Source organism: Elephas maximus, chromosome 15, assembly GCF_024166365.1.
Source record: "Elephas maximus indicus isolate mEleMax1 chromosome 15, mEleMax1 primary haplotype, whole genome shotgun sequence".
NCBI classification, from domain to species: domain Eukaryota; kingdom Metazoa; phylum Chordata; class Mammalia; order Proboscidea; family Elephantidae; genus Elephas; species Elephas maximus.
In genome coordinates this window covers 10501380-10521976 of record NC_064833.1, presented here as the reverse complement: position 1 = coordinate 10521976, position 20597 = coordinate 10501380, and the positions used below count along the sequence as shown (strand labels likewise).

General features: G+C 52.1%; 1 protein-coding gene across 3 annotated transcripts in view; it reads right to left on the bottom strand.

The window, feature by feature from the left end:
* NDRG1 (N-myc downstream regulated 1) overlaps nt 1–20597 on the bottom strand; it is a 56816-nt gene that overhangs the window by 21778 nt on the left and 14441 nt on the right. For all 3 annotated transcript variants that reach the window (XM_049854074.1, XM_049854073.1, XM_049854072.1), the window contains 3 exons: nt 7511–7616; nt 4838–4958; nt 509–571 (listed from right to left, as the gene is read on the bottom strand). In XM_049854074.1, the coding sequence (XP_049710031.1) occupies nt 509–571; nt 4838–4958; nt 7511–7616 (290 nt within the window). The remainder of the gene's footprint in view (nt 1–508; nt 572–4837; nt 4959–7510; nt 7617–20597) is intronic.

Sequence of the window (20597 nt, the reverse complement as noted above, 5' to 3'; positions counted from 1 at the left end):
CAGGAGGCAGACGGGAGTAAAGAGACTGCTGAGAAGAGGGTTCATGTTTACCAAGTGGGACAGGCAAATTTCCTCCCTAATCTCCAAACTCCGATCTACCAATGCCAGGGGACAGATTGGAGCTAAAAGCCACCCTTCTCTGCCAGCAGATGGGAGTCGATCCCTCACTCTTAGCCAATAGGGGGGAGTCTTCCCTCACTCTCACCCAATGGGGCAGGGGTGAGCCTTTCCTCACTCTTACTCAATGGGGCAGGGGAAGTCTTCCCTCACTCTTACTCAATAGGGGGGAATCTCCCCTTACTCTTACCAGTGTGTGGGGGGAGTCTTCCCTCACTCTAACTCAGTGTGTGGGGGGAGTCTTCCCTCACTCTAACTCAGTGTGTGGGGGGAGTCTTCCCTCACTCTAACTCAGTGTGTGGGGGGAGTCTTCCCTCACTCTTACTCAGTGTGTGGGGGGACTCTTTCCTTACTCTTACCCAGCGAGGGGAAGTCAATCACTCGCTCTTACCCAAACTGGTGAAGGACTCCAGGAAGCATTTCGGCCAGCTGGTCCATGGAGGGGTACATGTACCTGGGGAAGACGTGGAGATGCAGTTAGCAAGAGCCTGGCCATGGTGGAAATGGACAGTCCAAACAGAAATGGATTGAAAGGCAAAGATCATGCACCAACCCCACCTGTGTGTGCACCCACCTCCCCAGTCTAGTCTCCCGTTAGATCCTCACTCAGAGCACCTACAGTACACGCGAGCCCCGACCACTGGGCACGGATACCTCCTGCCCCTGTCCCTAATTCTCCTTCTTTTATTATTTAAAAGCAACCATTTATTGATTGAAGTCCCTCAGTGCTGCAAACGGTTAAAGTGCTCAGCTGCTAACCAAAATGTCAGAGGTTCAAGTCCACCCAGAGGTGCCTCAGAAGAAGGGCCTAGCAATCTACTTCCAAAAAATCAGTCACTGAAAATCCTGTGGAGCACAGCTCTACTCTGGCACACATGGGGTTACTGTGAACAGGGGTCAACTTCATGCCAACTGGCTTTTCTTTTTTATCGATCGCTTCCTATGTTCCAGGTCACACACTAAGCATTTTATGAGTGCTAAAAGCTCCCTAAATCCTCAAAACAGCTCCAGGGGGTTGCTAAGCCTTTCCCCAATATAAAGACTATAAATCTCATTGAGGCTGAGAGATAAGTGACTTGGCCCCACAGAAGAGCAGGAACTTGAACCCACATCTCATGTGGACTTGAGACTTCAAGGCCCACGTTCTCACCATCCTTTACTGCCTCCCAAAGGAGTTCTCCCGGCAGCTGTCCCATGATGTCTTCCTGACTTGAGGGAATTCCTTCCCCTTCTTATCTCCTCAGAGCCCTGGTGGTGCAGTGGTTAAGAGCTTGACTGGTAACCAAAAGGTTCGCAGGTCGAATCCACCAGCTACCCTTTGGAAACCCTATGGGGCAGTTCGACTCTGTCCTATAGGGTCGCTATGAGTTGGAATCAACCCAAGGGCAGTTGGTCTTTTAGCTCCTCGTTCCCAAGAGATGCTCTAAAGGGGGCTTGGGAGAAGGACTGCACAGTCACCAGGGTTCAATGGGCCCACCAGGCTCTGGGAGGTGGATGACCAGGGCAATGCTATGGCCCAGGCGGGCCCAATTTAACATGCCCTCAGGGACCACAGATCCTGCAGACAGAGGGCTGGGGAGTTCCCCTATCCTCAAAGCTAGTTCACAAAAGCAGGTATGGAGGGAGATGAGAGTGGTCCAGACTCACATGTGGGTGACCTGGGAGTCTCTAGGGGGCTTCCCCTCTTCTGAGTGCAGAAAATAACTGTCTCCTATCACCGGGTCCAAGGAGCCCTGGTGCCGCAATGGTTAAGCTCTTGGTGGCTAACTGAAAAGTCAGCAGTTCAAATCCACCAGTGGCTCCAAGGGAGAAAAGGCCTGGTGGATTACAGCCTAGGAAACCCTATGGGGCAGTTCTGCTCTACCATATAGAGTCTCTATGAGTTGGAATCAACTGGACAGCACCTAACAACAACAAGTCCTTCGCACCTCCAAGTCCTTAGCAGCACACAGAAGGGGCTTCTTACCCCCACCACGTGTCCACCTCTCCAGTTGGGGTAGAGTCACACACTCTTGGTACCCCAATAAGCCCCTTCCCAGGCCAGCTCCACCCCCCTTGTGTCTCAGCACATGGCTACTTCTGCCAGACACCCTCCCCACGTGTCTCTCTGAAGCCACTCTTCTCCTCCAGAGACCTGTGGTGCGTCTGCTTCCCGCCTTCCTTCCTGCCCACGCCGTTCCCTCTGCCTCCTAGAAGCAACTGTGTGCACTGCCCTGGAATTTCCAGAAAGAAGTCCAAAGGCCTCTGCCCTGGCCAATGCCTACAAACAAGCCAGAGTCCCCTCCCTTTCTCTTTCCTGTCTCCTCATGAGAAACTCAAAGCATTGCCCTTTTGCCCAAGGCCTCAGCCATAATCAGGGAGTCTGACCCCAGTTTATGGAAGCAGGCCCACAAGCGGCAAGCTCCCCCAAGCATCCCATAATCCTCAGGGCAGGACTCCTGAGAAGAGTCGTCAAGATACCGTACAAGACCAACATGATCCGCCAGAAACAACTGTCCTCTTTTTGTTTGTTAAAAATAAAAGGCGTGGGGAACGACGTTGCTGAGAAGACATTTTACAAATCCAGCCTCCTCGGGGTGGAGGAATCAAACAGGCATGAATTAATTAATTGGATAATTAGTTACCGATCACGTACACACACCAGGGTCTCTGAGGCAGCGGGGAGGTGATGGTCCGGTGTGGGACAGCCACTGAGTAACTGACATAAGTGAGTGTGCAAACGGCCAACGCGCTTGGCCGCTAACAGAAAGGTTGGAGGTTTGAGTCCAATCAGAAGCACCTCGGAACAAAGTCCTGGCAGTCTACATCTGAAAAATCAGCCCTTGAAAACCCTATAGAGCACAGTTTCGCTCTGACACACACAGGGGAAATCACAGAGTGCAGCGAGGGCGGTTTGATGCCGAGAGACTTGTCTGGCTGAGTAGTCACGGAAGGCCTCCCGCAGGAAGCGACAGGAGCACAGACAGTGTGTCTTCTCAGGCTTTCTGAACTGGCCAGCATACCGGGGAGGTCAGGTGACTTCAGGGGTCTCTGCTCCCCCCCGCCCCGCTGCCTGGGGCTGCATGCACAGCGAGGAGGCTGCCAGCTTCTACTGCTGTGCAGGAAGCCGACTTCAGGGCTGGGGGGAGCCAGCCAAGTGTCCTGCCCCAGGATACGGGGAATTTGCCATTAGAGGGCCCGGGAGACACCTGGCTCCGGAAGGCAGAAATAAGCCAGGTTCAGTTGGGCCATGGTTCCTACTGCTGCATACTGCAACCACCTGGCAATCTCGGGGGAAATGCTCTGTACCTCGCCTCTAGACCAACGCAATCAAAATTCCTGGAGGTAGGAACAGGTCTCGGATTATTTTTAAAATCACCCCAGGGGGAGCTAAGAACCTCTGCTTTACCCTAAGGGGAGCTAAGAGCCCCTGCTTTACCCTAAGGGGAGCTAAGAGCCCCTGCTTTACCCTAAGGGGAGCTAAGAGCCCTTGCTTTACCCTAAGGGGAGCTAAGAGATGGTCAAACCAAAGATGGATCTCCTGACAAGTTTCTCACTACCTGCTGGTTAACAGTTAACTGAGTCCCACTTTATTAATAAGCTTTTAGTGTTTGGTCCTGGCCCCTGGGGCTGGGTTCCTTTCTTCTCTGATAAAGGCAAATTATTAAAGAGTATCGACTCGACGGCAGTGGGTTTTTTTTTTTTTATAGTTAACACTAATACAAATAAAAAGTACATCTATTTGTAAATGCCAAGAAGGCCCCTTTTGGAAAACTTTAAACACAAGAACCTACTCCCTCCTGATTTAATCACAGCAATAGATGGAGAGGGAAGAAAGAAGGAGAGAGGAGGGGTATCTCTCAGAGGCCGCCCTCCTCACAGCCCCACCACATGCTGCTGTTTGTTCAGTGTGATCAGTAAACCTGACCCCAGACTCATGATGGGAAACCGAAAATCCACGCTGGCCTCCCATTGATGAGAGTCAGGAATAAGGCAGCCTGATGTCCCAAAGAGAATAGGAGGCTTGGAGTCAACAGTCTGGGGTCAAATCCCAACTCCCAATTCCCAGCTGTGCGACCTTAAGCAAGGTATTTAACCACCCCCCATGCCTCAGTTTCTTAATCTAGAAAATGGGGGTAACAGCACTAGCCACGTAGAACTGGTGGTCAGGATTAAGTAAAAATGACATACGTAGGTAAAAACTAAGCCTGGCCCACCAAAAAACCAAACCCAATGCTGTCGAATCAATTCTGACTCATAGCGACCCTATAGGACAGAGTAGAGCTGCCCCTAAGGTTTCCCAGGAGCAGCCAGTGGATTTGAACCAATGGTTGGCACTCAGCTGCTAACCAAAAGCTTGGCAATTTGAACCCACCCAGTGACTTCCTGGAAGAAAGGCCTGGCAACCTGCTTCTGTCAGATTACAGCCAAGAAAACCCTATGGAGCTCCACCGTACTGTGTGACACACGGGGTCGCCATGAGTTAGAACTGGCTCAGCAGCAACAGGTAGGTGATGGAGACATGTGGAAAAGGACGGTGGTGGATGGCTGTACAACCAGATGAAGGTAAGTAATAGCCCTGAACTGTACACGTAAAAAATACTGAAATGGCAAATGTTTTGTTATATGTATTTTCACTACAATTAAAAAAAAAAGAAAAAAGCCAGTCTAGCACCTGCCCCGGTCCCACATTACTTGGTTTTCCCCACTTTCTCACGGGGCTCGAGGACCCCCTGCATACCCTACAGGGAAGGAGGCGGCACCATCCTGCTGGCCGGGGGCATCCACGTGACAGACGGCAAAGTGCTGGGTGATCTCCTGCATGTCCTCGGAGTTGAAGAGGGGGTTGTAGCAGGTTTTGTCTGGGTAAAGAGGAGACAAGGGAAGAACACATTAGGTTACTTGGGAGCAAAGATACTCATTTTGTTTTACTTACATACAGCAAGCGATAAAGGACTCGGAAGAATGTGTGTGTCTTTGTTGCCCTGTCCCATTTTTCTCGAGTGATGAAAGGTAGGTATAAGTCATGTACAGAGTGGGTGCCGAGGAAAAGGTGGTCAGCAGGTGCCACAGTACACACATGGTGAATGGGCCTGAGACTTGCAGTGAGCGCTAGAAGGGGATTCCTGTTCTGGGCCCAGCTTCTTCTTGTCAGTAACGGCCGTGATGGCCCTGGTGTGAGGTGGGAGCCTCCTCTGATTGCCCTTTCTCTCTGGGTCACCTAAGCCCTCACATCTGGCAGGGCACTGGCCAGGGCACCAGTAATTTGCAAACAAGGAGAAGCACAGTAGATGAAGCCACTTTTTATGTGGCCTTGAGAGTCTCCTAAGTGCTGAGGACCTGAGAGGGATTCTTAAGAGGAAGGTAATTCTAAGGAAAGAGTCCCTTGGTGCAAACTGTTAATGTGCTTGGCGCTAACCAAAAGGTTGGTGGTTTGGGTCCACCCAGAGGCACCTCAGAAGAAAGGCCCAGCGATCTATTCAGAAAAATCACCTGCCGTTGAAAACCTATGGAGCGCAGTTCCACTTTGACACACGTGGAGTCAGCATGAGTTGGAGTCAACTCAAAGGCAAATGGTTAATGGTTTGAGGCCAAGATGGGCTGGTTATGAAACTGTTTCCGTTGTGCTCCTGGGTACATGGCTGGATGACATTTCCCAGCATTCCTTGCTATTAGATGCAGCCATGTGACCAGTTGGGCCAATAGCATGTGATGCTCATTCTTTCCAAGCCCGTCACCCAATCCTCTAGATCTCCCTTCTTCCTGTGGATGCAGAGGAGCCACCAGGAGCCTCTGAGGCACCAGGGGATGGTGAAGCCACAGATGGAAGGAGCCTGGGTGCTTCCCACTAGTCCTTCAGCGTCCCACCTAACATCCCATTGACTTGTTACATGAGCGAGAAATAAACACACATCATGTTAAGCCACAGAGGTCTTGGGGGTCATATACTACAGCAGCTCGCCTCCTACAATGAATAATGCACCTCTCTGGATGGGGAGTGTAACACCGCCATACGCAATTCCATGTCTTTGTCAGAGTCCAGTGAAATAGGATGCACATCAAAGTACCTGGCATGGGACCTGGCGCATAATAGATACATGGAAGATAGATAGGGGAAGAAATGAAAAAAGGAGAAGGAAGGAGGAAAGTGATTTTCAGTGACTGGCATTGACCCCAATCTCAATGTACGCAACACTCAAGTTCACAAGGACTACCGGGGCCACTCAAACAAAAAACCAAATCAGTTGCCATCGAGTTGATTCTGACTCACAGCGACCCTATTCGACAGAATAGAACTACCCCATAGGGTTTCCAAGGAGCGGCTGGTGGGTTTGAACTGCTGACCTTTTGGTTAGCAGCCGTAGCTCTTAACCGCTACACCACCAGGGCCACTAGGAAGGGCTACATCATCAGATAAAGAGCCAGCTCTAGTCCATGGAATCTAACATCAAGCAGATCATAGCGCAGTGGTTAAGTGCTCAGCTGCTAACCAGAAGGTCGGCAGTTTGAATCACCAGCCACTCCGAGGGAGAAAGATGTAGCAGTCTGCTTCCATAAAGATTTACAGCCTTGAAAACCCTATGTGGCAATTCTATTCTGTCCTATAGGGTCGCTATGAGCTGTAATCGACTCAACGGCAATGGGTATGGTTTTTGGTTTTTATTCCACCCCTATGTCTGAAAATTAGGGAACTTGGCCATAGTAAAACTTCTTGGTAATCTTAAGAATTTACTGTCCAAACGTTCATAGCAGCCTTATTTGTGATGAACGAAGTGTGGAAATAATCCAAATGTCCGTCAACTGATGAAAGGATAAACAAAGTGTGGTACATCCATACACCAGAATAGTATCCGGCAATAAAGCAACAAAGTACTGAAACATGTTGCGACGTGGATGAACCTTGAAAACAATGAAAAAAAACAGTCACAAAAGGCCACCTATTATATGGTCCCATTTATACGAAATGTCCAGATCAGGCAAGTCCAAAGAGACAGAAAGTAGATTAATGTTGCCGGAGTGGGGAGGAGAGGAGGCTGGTGGGTTGATAGCTATGTGGTCCAGGGTTTCTTTGTGGGCTGATGAAAGTGTCCTAAAATTGATAGTGTGATGGCCGCACAGCTCTATGAATATACTAAAAACCACTGAGCTGTACTCTATAATTAAAAAAAAAAAAAAATCACTGTCATAGACAGACAGCGAAAGGCCCCCTGTGTTCCGGGAGCTTCTGGGCACACAGACAGCTCCAAGCCTCCCAGACACTGCATTCCAGCCTCTTCCAGTCTGTGGCAAAGGTTCTTCCCAGAAGAACGGCTCCAGGAAGTCCCAGAAGAAAGAAATTGCTGGCCGCCCTGCCCTCTTCCACCACCCTCAGCTGAACCTGCTGGCCAGGGGCTCGGGTCTCCTTGCAACTTACGGTTCATGCCGATGTCATGGTAGGTGAGGATGACGGGCCGGTTCCCCTTGGGGGTCCCACACAGAGTGACATGAATGGAGCCATGTAAAGTCTCGATGTCTTGCTCCTGAGAAAAGATGAGCAAACCGGGGCGGGGGGTGGGGGGGGGAGGTGGGGCTTGTCAAATGGGATTCTCAGCATCTAAATAGCTGAACTACTTCCTGTAGACACCACCCCTACCCCCCACTGTGCTCCAGGTGGGTTTTGAGAAAACTCCGAGTACACTTCTCATTTGGTAAGGAGACCTTGGCTTTGGGGTGGAGACCTCGGCTTTGGGGTGGAGACCTCTCCAGCAGCCAGATCATTTCAAGAGCGAAGGAGGAAGGGGAAGGGAAGCTCAACCAGGAAGTAACTAGAGGACAAGGTCCTGGTTCAGACTACGCCACTAACTGCACAAAACTCAGGAGGGCACCAGCCCAGGAGCCCTCTCTGCACAAGACCTTGTCTTCTCCAACTGGAAAATCTGAGGCCACTGAGGCATGTGCTTCCTTGATTACCTGCTGGTGCCTTACCTGTCTCGCAGGTGTTCATACCAGTGATGGACATTGGCTGGTTTGGGGCTACCCAGAATTCACTCCCTACTTCCAAGAACACCCCCTGTCTCCTTTGGGAATCCACCTTACTGCCACCATCAGTCCAACAGGTCTGCTGACACTGATCCCTCTACCATGTTTCCCAGGCTGAGGCCAATCAGAGCATCTCACCTTCCCAGCTACAATGACTGGTTCAGGCAAGGGCACATGAGTTGGGTTATACCAGTCAAAGCCAGCCAGACTCACTTCTAGCTTGCTGTTGTTGTTATGTGCAGTTGAGTTGGTTCTGGCTCTTAGCAACCCTATAGGACAGAGTAGAACTGCCCCATGGGCTTTCTAAGGAGTGGCTGGTGGATTCAAACTGCTGACCCTTTGGTTAGCTGCCAAGCTCTTAACCACTGTGCCACCAGGGCTCCCACTTCTGGCTACTGGGAAGTAAATTACACTCGACCTAGCCAGGCTGGGAGGGCTGGATCTACGGCAGCCATATTGTGACCATGAGGCAAGGGCCTGTCTGAAGATTCTACTTGTCCAGAGATGGTAATGAGAGAAAAGAGGTCTTGGTGATGGCCTCCACCTCCTGGGATTTTCAGTTATGTGGGCTAACAAATATCCACCCACTTAAGCCACTTCGAGTTAACCTACTTCTGACCAGAAGAATCCTGATATGATACCCATCCTTTCTTCTGTCCTTCCTTCTCAGTGGTTCAAGTCTCCTTTCATGGTCAAGGCCAGTTCTCTAACCTGTGACCTCTATACTAATGCTCCTCTATACTAACCCTCTAATGGCTCCTTCCCAAGAGCTGAAGACGTGTTTCTTTTTCTTCCATCCAAAAAAAAAATGTCACCTTGCCTTGATCCCAAGTGCCTCAACTCACGTGGGGACCAAATTCTCATCTGCCAATTTCATCTAAACTTCCCAAGAGGGTGGCAGTGACACCCTTCCCAATCCATCACCTCCGTCCACTCTTCAGCCCACATCTGCCTTCAGTTTGCACCCACTCCACCGAGACGGCACTCCTCAGGGTCACTAGAAGCTTCCAAGGACCCGGGCCACTCATTTCACTTGAGCTCTTTCCATGTTTGATAGCAGAGGCCTCCCCTCGGTGACGGGCTCCCTGCATTGGTCTCCACAGCCCGTGCTCCAGCTCTCCTCCCGGGGCTGGTGTGGGAGAGGCTGCTGGGGGGGGGATGACACCTATGACCAACCACCTTCCATCCAGGGCTGGGAACAGCACTAAACCCTCCCCTCCGTATCCCTTTCTCTCACAAGAGCCCTGAGAAGGACAGGTTACCCCAAGTCAGCAGACAGTGACACTCAGGCCCAGGGAAACCAAGTCAGCTGCCCAGGGTCCCAGAGTCCCCGGATGGTGCAAATGGTTCACAAACTTGGCTGCTAACCAAAAGGTAGGAGGTTCAAGTACACCCAGAGGTATCTTGGAACAAAGGTCTGGTGATCTACTTCCAAAAAATCAGTCCCTGAAAACCCTGTGGAGGGCAGTTCGACTCTGACACGCGTGGGGTTGCTACGCATCAGAACTGACTCCACGGCGACTACTTTCTCTCTCAGGGTCCCACAGTCAGGCAGCGGTGGCAGGAGCACCCACCCAGCCCGTCTGCCTCGAATGTCCTCCCACACTCTGCTTATGCTTCACACTCTGAGATACTCTAAAGGTCAAACCACGGTCACACCTCAGAAGGCCACCCCGGGCTAGCAGGTGACATTTCTTTTCCAAAAAGTAAATTCGCCATCTGAGTGGAATACAGAACACTCTAGAAGCTGTCAAGCTGGCTCCCATTTAAGGAGGGAGAAAGGTCATTGCTCACAATCTCACACAGGAGGAGAAGGGCTCGGCTAGGACCACCCACTCGGCGGCCCTGTGGACTTGGGCAGGTCCCTTCCCTCCCCAGCTCTCATCTGTATACAGAGACCAGCACAGCACCTGCCTGCCAGCCCAGTTCTAGTCAACACACAGGGATCAGCCCAGCACCTGCCTACCTGTCCAGCTCTCATCAACACACGGGGACCAGCCCAGCAGCAGCCTACCTGCCCAGCTCTCACTGGTACACAGGGACCAGCCCAGCACCTGCCTACCTGCCCAGCTCTCATCAACACATGGGGACCAGCCCAGTAGCAGCCTACCCGCCCAGCTCTCATTGGTACACAGGGACCAGCCCAGCACCTGCCTACCTACCCAGTTCTAGCCCCCACACAGGGACTAGCCCAGCACCTGCCTACCTGCCCAGCTCTCATCAACACACGGGGACCAGCCCAGTAGCAGCCTACCTGCCCAGCTCTCACTGGTACACAGGGACCAGCCCAGCACCTGCCTACCTGCCCAGTTCTAGTTCACACACAGGGACCAGCCCAGCACCTACCTACCTGCCCAGCTCTCATTGGTACACAGGGACCAGCCCAGCACCTGCCTTCCTGCCCAGCTCTAGTCAACACACAGGGACTAGCCCAGCACCTGCCTTCCTGCCCAGCTCTAGTCAACACACAGGGACTAGCCCAGCACCTGCTTACCTGCCTGGCTCTCATCAATACATGGGGACCAGCCCAGCAGCAGCCTACCTGCCCAGCTCTCACTGGTACACAGGGACCAGCCCAGCACCTGCCTACCTGCCCAGCTCTCATCAACACATGGGGACCAGCCCAGTAGCAGCCTACCTGCCCAGCTCTCATTGGTACACAGGGACCAGCCCAGCACCTGCCTACCTGCCCAGTTCTAGTCAACACACGGGGACCAGCCCAGCACCTGCTTACTTGCCCAGCTTTCATGGACACACAGGGACCAGCCCAGCACCTGCCTTCCTGCCCAGCTCTCAGGGACACACAGGGACCAGCCCAGCACCTGCCTTCCTGCCCAGCTCTCAGGGACACACAGGGACCAGCCCAGCACCTGCCTACTTCCCTGGGGGATACTGGGGGGCCCAAAGGATTCAACAGCCAGGACTGTGCCCCATCCTTCAGCTGCTCTGGGGCTGTGAACGATTACTTCTAGAAAGTGGGATGTGGGGGGGCTGGGCACACAGGGCAGGGACAGAATCCCACCTCTGCTACTTCTTACCTACAAAAACTCAAAGCAGTTCCATTTTACTGAACAAACACTTATTAAGCACCTATTATTGGAGTCCCTAAAGAAACCCTGGTGGTGCGGTGGTTAAGCACTCAGCTGCCAACCAAAAGACTGGTGGTTTGAACCCCACAGCCGCTCCGCAGGAGGAAGATGTGACAGTCTGCCCCCATAAAGATTAGAGCCTTGGAAACCCTAGGGGGCAGTTCTACTCTGTCTTTCAGGGTCGCTGTGAGTCAGAATTGACTCAATGGCAATGGATTTGGTTTTTGGTAGTGGAGTCCCTGGGTGGTACAAATGGTTAAGTGCTCAGCTACTAACTGAAAGGTTCAGAGTTTAAATCCAACCAGAGGTGCCTCAGAAGAGAGCCCTGACAATCTGCTCCCAAAAGGTCACAGCCGTTGAACACCCTGCAGAGCACAGTTTTACTCTGACACACACGGGGTCACTGTGAATTGGAATCGACTTAGGGCCTCTGGTGGTAGTAGTGGTATATGGGAGTTCCCGTTGGTCACCTGGGGGAGGTGAGGGGATATCCAGGGATGAATGGATGAGCACTCGGGAGCTGGTGGTAGGGTAGCTAGCAGAGGGCCTGGGAGGCTGCAGTAAGGCCTGAGCTTGATACAGACACACAGGGCACTCTGGGGATAGTGAGGAGGAGGATTTAATCCATGCTGGGGGGCCTCAGGGGTGGGGGGAGGCAGAGCAGCGTAGCTCCCCAATCCTGTCAGACTGATGGTTCTGAGAAGCTTGGCTCAAAGATCAATAAAGGCAGCCACTTCCCAGGCTCCACCTCCAGAATATGAAAGCAGGATCTCAGTTTTAACAAAAACCTGCCCCCCCGGAGCCCAGGCAGTGGGATGCAGGGGGCCACTGGCCCTCACTTTGACGACCCCTAAAGCAAGCAACTAGAAGTCTTTCAGGGAGTCTGGGAAGTAGGTGCCCAGGGGTGCACCTCTCAGCCTCCACTCAACTCTGTGGGATGGGGAGAATAGCCCTATAGCCCTAACCGCACAGAGGGTGTAAACATTCACAAGGAGGGAAACGGGGCAGAGGGGGAGGAAGACACCCGCTACCTGCTAGGGCTGCCTGTCAGAGAACAAAGGCGCGGCCCGCTCCAGCACAGAGCTGCTCCAGGGGCTTATCACAGAACGAGGCTCCCAACACCCTCTCTCCTCCCCTCAGTGCCCAGAGCAAGCTCTGGAAAAATCCACCAACAACAGAGCCACGCACCAGCCCCCGGTGGGGCCCCGGATCATCTGCGGGGGCCCAGGCCTGGCCCCGAACTCAATTGGAACAATGGTCCATTGTGGGCCCCACAGTCTCTATTGTCCCCTCTGACTCGCTGGCCCCATCTCCCCAGCTGACTGCATGGCTCCCTCTAAAAATAAATGCCTGCGCAGGCCAAGCAGCGTTCCCCACCGGCCTGCAGCCTCTGGGGTTCAAGCCCAAGCTCGGCCCTCCCCCACCCCCTCTGAGCCTCTGGAGAGATTGCTGCCTCTGCCCTGGGGTCTTCAGAAGTCGAAGGAATAAATAGCTCAGAACACAGCGACAGGCAGAAAGGGGATTCCCAGTACACGTAGCAGAGGGTTTTACCGTGGCGAGTGGGCAGAACCTTGGATATGCAGCATGTTCTCTCATAGAATCCACACAACAACCCCGGAGGTAAGTACTGTCTACATTTTACAGATGAAGAAACTGAGGCCCAGAGAGGTTAAGTAACTTACCCAAAGTCACACAGCTAAAATGGTGGAGCATCATTTGAACTCAAGACAGAGTCCAAAGCCTGTGCTCTTTGAGTCTCTGTTTTACACTCTGTGGCAGGTGTTATGCCAAGAACTGGGACCCTCTCAACGGGGTGCAGGCAGCCAGCTTCCCCACATTTCTTTGACTGCAGATCACTGTTTCCTTCCCAGCATTTCCAAGGACCATCAATTCCTGGAGCACAGCCTGGGACACACTGGTGTACAGGACAGAGGAATGCAATCTACTCTATCCATCCCCCCACCACACACTGCAGGTGTGTGTGTCTTTGCAGCCAGGTGTGTGTGTCTTTGCAGGCAGGTGTGTCAGGCTGGGAAAGGCTTCACACAAACAGGACTTTCTTGGGGAGGCCTATTCTGCCACCCACGGTACATAGGACACGTGGCCCCTTGTTCTCTTCTTTGTAGCACTTCCCACGATTACAAGTATCTGCTTAATAACTGCCTCCCCAGCCAGGCCTCCAACTCCCAGAGGGAAAGGCTGGCTGTGCTGCAGACAGGGTGTGGCTTAGAGGGGATGCTTAAGGATCCACACAGTCTACACTGCCTTTGGCTGTCAGTGTGGCTAAGGAGCTTTTATATAAACTAAAGGGTCCCTGGTGGTGCAGTGGTTAAGCATTTGCCTGCTAACCGAAAAGCCAGTGGTTTGAACCCACTAAGCTGCTCCACGGGAGAAAGATGTGGCAGCCTGGCTTCCGCAAAGATTACAGCCTTGGAAACACTATAGGGCAGTTCTACTCTGTCCTGTAGAGTTGCTATGACTCAGAATCGACTCGATGGCAATGAGCTTTTTTTTTTTTTTAACGGCAGACTCTGTGGGTTACCCTCCCAAACACCTGATTTCTTCTTTATGAAAAACCTCCAATTTTGAGCCAAGCAGCAGCATTAAATTCCCTCCTTCCCAGACTCCCTTGCAGCCAGGGATGGGAGGGAGACTCGTTTCTGGCCAGAGATATCAGCAGAACTGGCAGGGGCTTCCAGGAGAGTCTCTTTAAAGGGCCACACTTGGCCTCAATGAGTTTAGTCTTTCACCCTTCCACCTGTTCCCTACCTGGAACGTGGATGAGATGTTTGGGGCTCCAGCAGCCATCTTACAAGTGTGAGGACAAAAGCTACATGCTCAGGATGAGAGAGCAGTAAGCTGGAAGGAGTCTAGGGCTGGGGACATTCATGGCCAGTTGTACTAGGCCTTCTAGACTAGTGAGGATAGCAAACGTTTACTTGTTTAGGGCATTATTTGTGGAGTGAAGGGATCTCTAGGTGAAGCAGACAGTTAAGCTCTGGGCTACTAAATGAAAGGTTGGCAGTTCGAATCTACCCAGAAGTACCTCAGAACAAAGGCCTGGTGACCTACTTCTGAAAAATCTCAGAACTGGGCACAACTCTACTCCGAATCATGTAGGGTTGCCGTGAGTCAGAATCAACTCAAGGGCAATGGCTTGTTGATGACATTAACCCTAATGATGAACCTACCATATGACCTTGGCCAAGAGCTAAGCCTTCTCTGAGACGCTCTGTCCTGTAAACTGAGGCCAACAGCAAGCCCACCTGCTCCAGGGAGCTGCTCCCAAGACTGAAACCACAGCAGCGACCTAGGAATGTTTTGCAAATCGCAGCGTCTTCCCCCACTTTGGTAGTTACAGACAACGTTCCAGAGACCATTACTGTGCAGCCATAAGAGCCAGCCCTGATGGCTTAATTGATGGTTGGATGACCCCGAGTCTCTGGGGACCGGCTGCTGCCGCCTCGTGCTTAATCCCCTCCTTCCCAGCAGGCTCTGGGGACACACTAAACCCATTTGGCTCTAAGAGGATGACACACAGGCTCTAAGTCAGCCACTGAGCTGGGCTGCCACCTCCTCCCTCAGTCTAGCCTACCTTGGGGTCAAGGCATGGCCAGAGAGGGGAGGAACAACACTGTGGAAAAACAGGCCGCAGTGGCTACTCAGACCTAGCCTTAAATCATCGCCTGTCGAGGCGGGGAAAGCAAATCACGAGAGACTCAAGAGAAAATGCCGAGAAATGCCAGCTCCCCTCATCCCACTATCTTTTTGTAAAACAGTGTGCGCCCCCCCCCGCCATCTTTGTTTATGGCCTGTCCTTACAGAGGGGGAGGGGGAGGTACGGCTGGGTCTTTGATCTTCTGATCCTTTCCATTAAGTAAGGGCAGGGTGTGTGGGGGAGGAACACAATAGCATTTGCTTACCCATGACCCTTTGCCATTGAGTCCATTCCAACTCATAGTGACCCCATGAGACAGAGTAGAACGGCCCCATGGGTTTCCTTGGCTGTAATCTTTACGGGAACAGACACATCCTTCCCCCACAGAGCCGCTGGGTGGGTTCAAACCACCACCTTTTTGGTTAGCAGCTAAGCACTTTATCATTTCTCCACCAGGGCTCCTTGGCTGTTAGTAGAAAGATCAGGGCTTCAAACTGATTCTTCCAGTTTTAACCCTTGCTGAGAATTCACGTTTTCACCACACTGAATCAGAATCTGTATTTAACAAGATCCCCAGGTGATTCCTATGTGTCATAAATTTTGAGACCCACTGCTCTACTAGTGGTTTTCAGAACTGGTCCCTAACCGGCATCATCAGTAAAAAAAAAAAAATTTTTTTTTTTTTACGTAGAGCCCTGAAATTTGTTAGAGATGCAAATTCTCAGCAGGGGTTGGAACCTGACAAACCTGTTCAAAGCCCTGGCTAAGATCCCAGAGGCACACAGCTGTAGGTGGCAGAGCTAAGATTCAAGGTAGGCCCTTGGGCTCTCAATGCCGAATTCCCACCCCAGCCCTGGGGTCACAACGGGGCCCATTGGCAACATTTGGAAGATAAGACCTCAGCTGGACGGGTGGCTACCCCTCTCATTACTCAGGCTCCTTTGATCTTGTCATCACTTCGAGAACAGGAAAAGAAGTTCTCAGGAGAACGAGAGGAAGTTACAGAGTCAGGAAGTGGGCTTGTGTGTGAACGGTGTCAGTCTGGGAAGACAGCGTGGAACTGGAGCCCATAGGGAGGACCTCAGTCTCCAGAGGAAAAAGAATTAGAGGGAAAGTCTTTCATGGAAAGAGAAAGCATGGACCAATGGGAGTGGGGGTGGAAGGCCAAAGAAAGCGTGTTGCTGAGCCTGATGCTGTGTTTATTTAGTGGTCTAGGCACCCTAGGGGTCAGTGATACCCCTCGCCCCTGGCCCCAGGTTAGAAACCTAAGCCCCAGAGAGGTCAAGCGACCAGTTGGCTAGCAAACGACAGAGCTGGATGCGAACCCACTTCTGCCCCACTGTGTGTTTTCTGCAGCACCGTCTACACTGGGTCCTGACCTAGCCCACACTGGGGCATCTGGAAGGACCCCTGGAGATCAATCTGAGCTGCACCCCTGGAGGGCAGGTGGGCAGCCCTCCCCTCGTCCCCCCTCCACCAGGAGGGCCGTCCCAGGAAGCCCACAATGGAGCGGAGGCATCACCAGGCTTTATTTTCCAAAGCCTCATTTCATTCTGACCCAGATGAGTGTCTGTGCCATCTGTCCCCGGGACTTTCTAAGCCCCCCTGGCTTTGCTAGGAAGTGGGGCAGGGGGCGGAGGGGGATAGGAAATGGTGGGCTGAGGATTTCCAAGCCTCTGGGTTCTGCCCACCTTCAGCCAGAGGGCATGAGAACAAGAAGCAACTATGCAGAAGGAAAGAATTAGTAAAAGGTCACTGTTTCCATTTTCCCTGTGAGCTGGTCTGCTTCCAGAAGGACGGAAAGAAATCAGCCCCCTGGACAGAGACTGATGCCCCCAAACCCTAGCCCAAGCCCACCAGTCTGGGAGCGCCAGACCTCAGAGACCCTGCCCACCAGTCATCTCCCCCCAGGCACTGTGGGTGACATTAACTCATTTCCCAGAGAGCCCTGGGGAGCACACAAACACAGATTCCCATGGAAACCAAATCAAATCAAACCATCCGAATAACTAAAGATTCAGGAGGATGAAATCAATTCCAATTAACTCCAACAGGAGAGGCAATTTGGGGCAATAGAAAACTTCTGTGAGTTGGGGATTATGGGTAGTGGCCTCAAATCTGCCGCTCCCTCTCCACATTAATTACATGGACTTTGGCTCCAGATGTGACGACCGAGTCAGGCTTTGCCATCGACCTTGTCATTGTGTGATGCTGGGCAAATCCCTTAAAACTCCTCTGGGCCTTGTATCTTCAGTGCAGTGGGGATGGCCATAGCATCTCCCCTACAGGGCGGCTGTGAGGTTAAAAGAGATGATGTGGGGACACGGCTCAGCACAGTTCCTGGCACAGTTAGTGCGCAAGAGAGGGCAGCTATTACGACTTCATGATTGCTACATTTCTAGGAGTCAGATGGACCTAAACTGAGGGCTATCGTGACAGTTGTTAGCTGCCGTCGAGTTGGCTCGACTCACGGCAGCCCCATGCACAATGGGATTGGACCATTGTGATCCACAGGGTTTTCATTGGCTGATTTTTGGACGTAGATCACCAGGCCTTTCTTCCTAGTCTGTCTTAGTCTGGAAGTTCTGCTGAAAGCTGTTCAGCATCAAAGCAACACACAAGCCTCCATGGACAGACAGGTGGTGTCTGCACTTGAGGTGCACCGGGTGGGGAGCCAAACCTAGGTCTCCTGCATGGAAGGTGAGAATTCTGCCTCTGAACCACCACAGCCCGCACCTCAATAGTACCCTTTGGTAGGTTCCTGAACACCTCTGAATATTGGTAACATCACCCACCTTGGCAAGGATGCAGAGAGACAATGGGTGGGCAAATAGTCATCCTCTCCCTCCCCCCTCTCCCCTCGGGGCCTCTGACAAGTCTTTCCTCTCTCAGGCTTCAGCCTCCCCACCTAAGCAGAAGATTTATGGCTGCATCTGCCAACTCTGGGAGTCCTGAAATTTTAGCCAAAGAAAATAAGCCAGAACCCAAAATGCTCCACACTCCCCCCTCACCACCCAGAACCTGACGCCAGAGTCTTTCCTGCTGAGCCAGATCAAACTGTCTCCCTTCCCAGTGAAGGCACGTCAAGCCAGCTGCTCGCCCAGCCCAGGCTCTGCGGGCTCAGAACCTCTCCCGGGCAGGGGCGACGCAGGGTCCCGAGAGCAGCTGGAAGGACCTCTCATGCCTTGCACCGAGTGATTTGCCTAAAACATCACCCAGGCCAAAACAAACAGACCCCCTAGGGCGATGTCAGCCAGGGTGAGTGAGACAAGGCCGCAGTGCCATCTGGTCTGGCAGCCACAACGTCTCAGCTCCTCCAGGGACTCTCCCTGCTGCGGAGCTCAGGGCTGCAGACTGCGTGTTGCTCCGTGCCAAAAAAAGAAAAGAAAAAAAGCTTACATTCTTGACTCCTTTGGGAATGGTCGGAAGGGAGGGTCTGCCTGCGTTAGTGAAAATGCTAAAGTGCCAAATATTTTTCAAGAAATAACACTGGCTGCTTTCCGGTTCACAAAATAAAGCAGCTCGGGCTTCTCAGATGCAGCTCCTGAAGAACTGGCCAGAGGTTTCAATGAGCAGACAAGGAACCCAGGAGACGCAGACAGGGAAGTGCTTTGCCATCAGGGTGCCTGGAGTCTTAAGTCCTACATCAGTTCACCCTGCAGTGGGTTAAAGAGATGCCTGTGGAAGTCTTATTCAGTTCTTGGCCAGATTTTTTTCTTTCTTTTTAATAGAGAGTGCAAAGGTGATTTGGAATCTAGCTCAATGTCACGGCCTCAAGAAACCGTCCTTGACCTTGAATCTAAAACACACCCCAGCCATATCTTACCCCATCACCTGGCTGCACAGCGCCTAGTACCTGAAGTGTCATGTTTGCTTACTTGTTTATGTGTTTGTTTGGGTTCCTCTTCTAAGGAGTGAGAGGTGGTGGTTTCCACACGCACCCTAGAAACACACGCCACAGTGCTGTTCTCTGCTTTACCAACCACCTGTGTCCTTGGACCAAAAAAACCCATTGCCATTGAGTTGATTCTGACTCATAGCGACCCTATTGGACAGAGTAGAACTGCCCCATAGGGTTTCCAAGGAGCCACTGGTGGGTTTAAGCTGCCGACCTTTTGGTTATCAGTCAAGCTCTTAACCACTGTACCACCGGGCTCCTAGGACAAGAACATACAAAAGTGCTTTGACAGCTATTAAGCACAATACAAAAGTGAGGAGTTACATCACCAGGAACAAACAAACTACCCTTTCTAGGTTTTCCAGAATAGATAGCCGAGATTTTAAAAATCCACAATAGGGTGAGTCGACAGGGCCTGTTACTGGTGGCCTAAGTCTGCCGTAGGCTACATCACCGTCCTGTTGCTCTCCTCTCTACCCTGCCACATAACCAAGGCTGGAGTGACTCTTTCCATTTCACAGATGAGGAAACTGAGACTGAAAGAAGGTGGAGGAACTTGCCCTGGGTCAACAAGCCAAAATGTGGGGGTGGGGGTGAGGCCATCTTTCTGGGCAGTTCAGCGTGCCCTCAGGTGCCGACTCTGGGTGGACTGCAGCCTGGATGCCGAGGCAGCCTGGTCGGCACCACACAGCTGCAGAAAGGCACCACCAGAGTGTGCAAGCTGCCTCCTCGGGGGAGCATCGTGCATGGGGATGACAAAGTGGCATTTCAGTGACAGAGAAATTAGTTTCTGGTGGCTCCTGCCAGGCGAAAGGTAGCACAGCACAGTCCAGTTCAGCCCAGTCCAGCCCAGACTGGGACGATTGGATTGCCCCTGGGGCTGCCCGTTTACAGCTTTGCTCTGTGGCTGTCACAGCTGGCTGCACTTTGGAAGCTGCAATGGCCCGTGACCCATCTTTCCCTGTTCTCACGAGGGTGCAGACAACAGCAGTAGGTCAGATGTCATACCTCCTGCTCTCTAGCTGTCCTCTTTCTCTGTGCCTCAGTTTCCCCAGCTGTAAAACAGTGTTGTTGTCATTAGCTGCCATCCAGTCAGCCTCTGACTCATGACGATCCCGTGTGTCACAGAGTAGAAGGGCTCCATAGGGTTTGCTAAGCTGTAATCTTTACAGAAAAAGTGTGTCAGGCCTATCTTCTGCAGAGCTGCCAGGTGAGTTCAAACCACCAACCTTTGCATCAGCAGCCGATCATAAACCGCTTGTACCTCCCTGTCTCCTTGCCAAACAGGGTTGTTGTTGTTAGGTTCTGTGTAGTGGACTCATAGTGACCCCACGTGACAGAGGAGAGCCACCCCACAGGGTTTTCTTGGCTGTAATCTTTACGGAAGCAGTTTGCCAGGTGTTTCTCCTGCAGAGCCTCTGGGTGAGTTTGAACTGCCAGTCTTGCAGTTAGCAGACAAAATAGTAAATGTGCCAGGTGTTTATTTGAGGGGAGGGGCCTGGGAGGAATGGAATAGGTGATGGAGATGAAGAGCTCAGAACGTGCTGGCAGCCTGGGATACGTGTGTGAGCCGCAGGTAGATGTGCGGGTGAGCAAATCTCAATGGTACTTTACCTGTCTGTGAGCACCTGTCCTCTCCCCAGTGGAGCTCACAAGCCCACATGTGCTCAGGTTCCTTGCCTCACTCCCGTGTCCTGGAATGTGTGAGGCCCACAAGTTTTGGAATAATGAGTCCAGTACTACAGCTCCCAGGTTTGACCTAGCCTGTGGCTTTACACCCCGCCCTCAGCCAGGAGAGGCCAGCCTTCTCTCCTGAGAGTTTGTTTTTGGAGAAAGC